This window comes from Micromesistius poutassou (assembly GCF_964030765.1).
Source record: "Micromesistius poutassou genome assembly, chromosome: 14".
Classification (NCBI taxonomy): domain Eukaryota; kingdom Metazoa; phylum Chordata; class Actinopteri; order Gadiformes; family Gadidae; genus Micromesistius; species Micromesistius poutassou.
Window position 1 is genome coordinate 15,016,295 of NC_140284.1, and position 6,688 is coordinate 15,022,982.

Consider the following 6,688-nt stretch of genomic DNA (forward strand, 5'->3'; position numbering starts at 1 on the left):
GATTTTGAGAAGTTACATACACCCAAACTGGAAAGCACTGAGACAGATGACAAGCTAATAACTGAAGAGTGCCTGGTTGACGAAGTATTAAACCTGAAGGTAAGTTTGATGTGAAACAACTTAACTAAATATATGTCTTTTCTGTGACACAAAACATAATTTCTCAATAATATATATATATATTTAAAAAAATGCATTTTCCTAACAGGTAGAGGAAGTAAGGGCTCTTTGCAAAGCCTGTGGGTTAGATAACAAGGGCTCAAAGACAGACCTTGTGGTCCGACTACAGCAAAAAATGTCCAATAGGGTTACTTACAACAAAGTCTTTCAGAAGGTGTGGGGGGCTTCTGGTGAGTGAAAGAATATGTGAATCCAATACTTGTTTAATTTAATCTGACAATAATTTTGTTTGTGTAAATGAGCAACAGCTTTATCATTGAGTTATGTATATTAGGCATTTTTTCAGAGCACAAAGATGAATATTGTGAGATTACTAACAAAACACTTCTGTTGACTTGTAGGTGGCTTGGCTGTCATCACTTGCCCGTGTGGCGTTGTGTATTCTGTAAAATTCAATCTCAGAGCAGAGAGCCCACGCGACTATGTTGATATGCTTCTGTCATGGAAACACTTCCCAAACATTTCAGTCTATGACTACGCGAGGGGATTAGCAGTGCATGCCAACAGAAGACAGCCGGACACATTTGAACCATTTTATTGGAGCCAACTGTGGAGAACATTAAGCAGGCATCAGATGGCAAGCTTAAAGTTCACATGCCTTGGTTGAAGAACCCCAAGGTGCCAGAAGACAAAAATGGCCACCCACTAACTGGCTCGTCGGAGCATTATGCTCTTTGTGATGTCTTCCACCAGAGCAACAGTCAAGATCCAAGTGATGTCCTTAGAAAGATCGGACTCGTGCCTGAGCTTGTTGGTCAAATAAACAGCCAGTGTGTAGAACAATTGTTTTCAGGAATGAGGAAAAATAATAATTTCCTCAACATGACAACACCCTCCAACCATATATTTCTGCAAAGAAATATTTTACACCATCACAATGTGGCAAGGAACCAGAAAACAAAGGAAGAATTCTGCAAGATTGTTCCTGCAAATACCGAAATGCAATTAGATAGCCATGGAAAAATGATGGGTAATCTATAAAATACATATAATATAACAATGTTTGGAATTTCAATGTTTCAGTTTCTTTAAAAAAACATTTAACATTTAATTCAACAGTCCCTCCCCCACAACCTGTACTGTGCACCATGTCATCAATCCGCAGTAATAACAGTGAGGAGCTACAAACGTGTAAGTCAGATGCTCCTTCAAATTATATTTGTATGTTCCAATGTGGACTTTGTCATAATTATTGAAAATCATTTTGGCTGGTCTTTCCTCTAGCTACTGATGACAGTGAGCTGGATGACTTTACTAGTCTTCAGAAAATAACGGCGAGCAGAGCATGCTGGGGACAGGAGCTTCTGGACATACAGACACAGCAGGTGAAGTGAACTACAAAGACATTGTACCTATCTGTAAAGTGTACTTAATAATAACATTGATTGTATTTCCTTCCCTAGTTAGAGGACATCATCGATAAAAACAGAAGTCCAACTGAGCACATTGCATATGTGAACCACTTAGTCCTCAGTCGATCCGATTTTTGGAGCATAGGTTTGGGATCAGAAGTGAATGGGATGGTAACAATACAGAACACAATGTTTTGAAACTTTTAAAGGTTATCTATTTCATCCATGTTTGTTAATTTATTTACAGTGTCTTAATTCATTTGTATATGCTTTTTTTTTGCCAGATCCTGAGCAGCTGTCTGAAAGTTATTGAGACGGTTGTAAAACTCTTCTTATATATGTAAACCAAATAGAATAAATACTCACAATGGATTGTTACTATAACAGATTGTTGAACTTTTTCTGTTACAGAAAGTAGCAAGTATGTTTGCAAGCAGTCATATTGTCGCTACATGGAGTCCCCCATTATCGTTGAACCCCATGCTTCATTTGCCGGTATTTTTTATATTATTCATCCTTTTGTTATTGCGTGTTTTGTATCAAACATGCACTCATATTATACACGGGTCTATTGTTTCCCTTTGCTAGGCAAATGCAACTAGTCTGCAGTGGATAGTTCTTCCGGTCTGGTTACCTGGACATTGGAACCTTTGTGTAAGAACATTCAGTTTTGCCTTCACTTTTGTTTTGTGCCCATAAGACTAGGTTTAATTTATGATCATGTCCTTCACAAGAAGTGAAATGTATCATAGCTTTGTTTTATTAATCACTGAATCACTTGAAAATCCAACAACTTAAATGACATATCTTTGAAGGTTGTACGTTTATATGTGTCTGTTTATATCTGAACACATAACACTGACAGATCCTCAAGCCCCAAGCTAGGGAGATTTTCTTCCTAGATCCCCTCTGTGGCACTGGGTGGAGAGATCAAAGTCGCACCATACCATTCAGGTTTTTTAGATCGCCAGTTTTATCATTACTGGATAGTGGTAGTTCTGTTCAGACCACTTATTGATTTCCTCATCCTCATCCTCATCCTCATCGTCGTCCGCTTATCCGGGGTCGGGTCGCGGGGGCAGCAGCTCAAGCAGGGGGCCCCAGACTTCCCTTTCCCGGGCCACATTGACCAGCTCTGACGGGGGGATCCCGAGGCGTTCCCAGGCCAGTGTTGAGATATAATCTCTCCACCTAGTCCTGGGTCTTCCCCGGGGTCTCCTCCCCACTGGTCGTGCCTGGAACACCTCCCAAGGGAGGCGTCCAGTGGGCATCCTTACCAGATGCCCGAAACCACCTCAACTGACTCCTTTCTAAGCAAAGGAGCAGCGGCTCTAATCCGAGTTCCTCCCGGATGACTGAACTTCTCACCCTATCCCTAAGGGAGAAGCCAGCCACCCTCCTGAGAAAACTCATCTCGGCCGCTTGTATCCGCGATCTCGTCCTTTCGGTCATCACCCACCCCTCATGACCATAGGTGAGGGTAGGAACGAAGATCGACCGGTAGATCGAGAGCTTTGCCTTGCGGCTCAGCTCTCTTTTCGTCACAACAGTGCGGTACAGCGAACGCAATACCGCCCCCGCTGCTCCGATTCTCCGGCCAATCTCACGCTCCATCGTACCCTCACTCGCGAACAAGACCCCGAGGTACTTAAACTCCTTCACTTGGGCTAAGGACTCATTTCCTACCCGGAGAGGGCAATCCACCGGTTTCCTGCTAAGAGTCATGGCCTCAGATTTAGTGGTGCTGATCTTCATCCCAGCCGCTTCACACTCGGCAGCCAGCCGATCCAGTGAGTGCTGTAGGTCACAGGCCGATGATGCCATTAGGACCACATCATCTGCAAAGAGCAGTGATGCGATCCTCAGATCACCGAACTGCAACCCCTCCCCACCACGACTACGCCTCGATATTCTGTCCATGAATATCACAAACAGGATTGGTGACAAGGCGCAGCCCTGGTGGAGGCCAACACCCACCGGGAACGGAACTGATTGGCTGCCGAGAACGCGGACACAGCTCTCGCTTTGGGAGTACAGAGATTGGATGGCCCTGAGGAGTGAACCCCTTACCCCGTACTCCCGCAGCACCTCCCACAGTTTCTCCCGGGGGACCCGGTCATATGCCTTCTCCAAATCCACAAAACACATGTAGACCGGATGGGCATACTCCCAGGCCCCCTCCAGGATCCTTGCGAGAGTGAAGAGCTGATCCGTAGTTCCACGTCCAGGGCGGAAACCGCATTGTTCCTCTTCAATCTGAGGTTCGACAATCGGCCGAACCCTCCTTTCCAGCACCTTAGAGTAGACTTTCCCAGGGAGGCTGAGAAGTGTGATACCCCGGTAATTGGCACACACTCTCCGGTCCCCCTTTTTGAACAGGGGAACCACCACCCCGGTTTGCCACTCCTTTGGCACTGTACCAGACTCCCACGCAATGTTGAATAGGCGTGTCAGCCAAGACAGCCCCTCAACACCCAGAGCCTTTAGCATTTCTGGCTGGATCTCATCAATCCCTGGGGCTTTGCCACTGCGGAGATGTTTAACTACCTCAGTGACTTCCACCAGGGAAATTGACGATGAACCACCATCAACCTCGAGCTCTGCCTCCAACATAGAGGACGTGTTAGTCGGATTCAGGAGTTCCTCAAAGTGTTCCTTCCAACGTTCGACTACCTCCTCAGTCGAGGTCAACAGAGTCCCACCCTTACTGTACACAGCTTGGATGTTTCCCCGTTTCCCCCTTCTGAGGTGTCGGATGGTCTTCCAGAAACACTTTGGTGCCGACCGAAAGTCCTTCTCCATGTCCTCTCCGAACTTCTCCCACACCCGCTGCTTAGCCTCCGACACGGCAGCGGCTGCAGCCCTTCGAGCCCGCCGGTACCCTGCAACTGCGTCAGGAGTCCTCCGGGATAACATACCCCGGAAGGCCTCCTTCAGTCGGACGGCTTCCCTGACCACCGGTGTCCACCACGGTGTCCGAGGGTTACCGCCCCTTGAGGAACCTAAGACCCTGAGGCCACAGCTCACCACCGCAGCTTCAGCAATGGAGGCTTTGAACACCGCCCACTCTGGCTCAATGCCCCCAACCTCCACAGGGATGCTAGAAAAGCTCCGCCGGAGGTGTGAGTTGAAGATCTCTAGGACGGGAGCCTCCTCCAGACGTTCCCAATTCACCCGCACTACCCGTTTGGGCTTACCAGGTCTGTCCAGACTCTTCCCCCATTCCCTGATCCAACTCACCACCAGATGGTGGTCGGTTGACAGTTCCGCCCCTCTCTTCACCCGAGTGTCCAAAACATACGGCCTCAGATCACTTATTGATTTCTTATTTTTAAATGATGGTTCTGTTTTACATATACTAAAATTCTAGATACTGTACATCATTTCCAATTGGATGCGTGAAACAGAGGCATAGTTGCAACTTATCAGTGGGGCTGTTCTGATTAGGCCATTTATTTTTATTTCTTTATTTGAATTCCAGCCTGTTGGCTTATCCTGTTACAACTGTGTTCTAAGCTTTTATGCATGTTTAGGAGGGTTAAGAATAGCAGAAGTATTGTACTGTCAAATTTACATTCATATATACTGTGTTCACAGAAACTTGGCTCAGATTGGCTAGGATCGGTGCTAGGATATCACGGTTGGACACCAACTACAGGCGCTCCATCTCGGCTTCGGAGTGCCTGTCCATCTGTCTCCGGTGAGTGGTAGTTTCATAAAAGTTGTATGTCGAAATCGAACATCAAACATTCCATGTTTACATACATTAACATTTTCCATGGTAGACAACGCCATTTAGTGGACGTTGCAGATTACATATTCCAATGATTGATTATCCTCTGCCGACAATAGTATAGTATGTAGTCAAATACAATAAATAGATCAATTATGTTGATGAAATATTACTCCTGCCTTTGTAAATGTGGCTTTTTTATAAATGGACGTGGCAAAATTATTGTAAATGTATGATTTTTACACCTATAGTATCTTCATTTCAACATTTAATTTAAAAAATTTTTTTTTAATTCTGCAGATACCTAGCCACTGGGGACTCCTACAGGACCATCGCCAACAGCTTCCGTGTTGGGGTCTCCACAGTCTCCGGCATTGTCCCTGATGTTGCCACTGCTATCTGGGACTGTCTGGTGGAGGAGTTCATGGCTGTGCCCACAACAGATGGCTGGAGGGCCATTGCAGGGAGGTTTGAGGAGCGGTGGAATTTCCCTCTTTGTTGTGGAGCATTGGATGGCAAGCATGTGGTCATCAAAGCCCCTGCTCACTCTGGATCCCAGTTCTTCAACTACAAGGGAACTTTCTCTCTTGTTCTCTTGGCAGTTGTAGATGCGGAATATTGTTTCCGGGTGATAGATGTCGGGGGCTACGGAAGAACCAGCGATGGTGGAATTCTGGCCAACTCTGCTTTTGGTGCAGCGCTTCAGTCTGGCACCCTCCAACTGCCTGCTGACCTGCCACTACCAGGAGCTGACCAACGAGGACCACAGCCACACGTCTTTGTGGCTGATGAGGCCTTTCCACTCCGGAAAAACCTCATGAGGCCGTTCCCTGGTCGCAACCTGCCAAGAGAGCGCCGGGTGTTCAACTACCGTCTGTCCCGGGCTCGACTGGTCGTGGAGAATGCCTTTGGGATCCTTTCTTCCCAGTGGAGGGTCTACAGGCGTGCCTTCGAGGTCAACATAGACGTTGCGGAGAAGTGTGTGAAGGCTACCTGTGTTCTCCACAACTTCCTGCGGAGGACAACCCCCCCAAGTGCATTGAGGGGGAACATCCCAGTTGGTGAGGAGGACCCACTGCCAGGTCTGGGAAGAGTTGCTGCCAACAACTCAGTGAGGGAAGCCATCAGGATTCGGGAGGCCTTCACATTCTTCTTCTCCGCAGAGGGAACCGTCTCATGGCAGGACAACGTGTAGCGCACCAGCACACCCAAAACGGCTCTTTTAAGAGCCACCCACAGATTACTATTGAGCCTACTTCCTGCAATTACTATATTCACTGTGTCACTCTTCTGACTTAATGAAGCATGTCTCCTTTACATACAACAGTAATATGCCATTATTAATTAAGTTAAATGTTAAAGTTTGTTTATATTTTGAAATCAGGTAACTGTGACGGTCCTGAGCCGTCTTGCTTTCCTTCTG

General features: G+C 46.6%; 1 protein-coding gene across 1 annotated transcript; it reads left to right on the forward strand.

The window, feature by feature from the left end:
• Nucleotides 1–1,268: 1,268 nt before the first annotated feature.
• On the forward strand, nt 1,269–6,460 carry LOC311358232 (uncharacterized protein; the record flags this gene model as incomplete). The annotated part of the gene is made up of 9 exons (XM_084478235.1): nt 1,269–1,311; nt 1,405–1,505; nt 1,584–1,703; nt 1,817–1,849; nt 1,944–2,027; nt 2,121–2,186; nt 2,398–2,486; nt 5,143–5,232; nt 5,566–6,460. 9 exons carry the CDS (start codon nt 1,269–1,271, stop codon nt 6,458–6,460), a joined length of 1,521 nt encoding a protein of 506 aa, XP_084334361.1.
• Between the last annotated feature and the right edge of the window lie 228 nt (nt 6,461–6,688).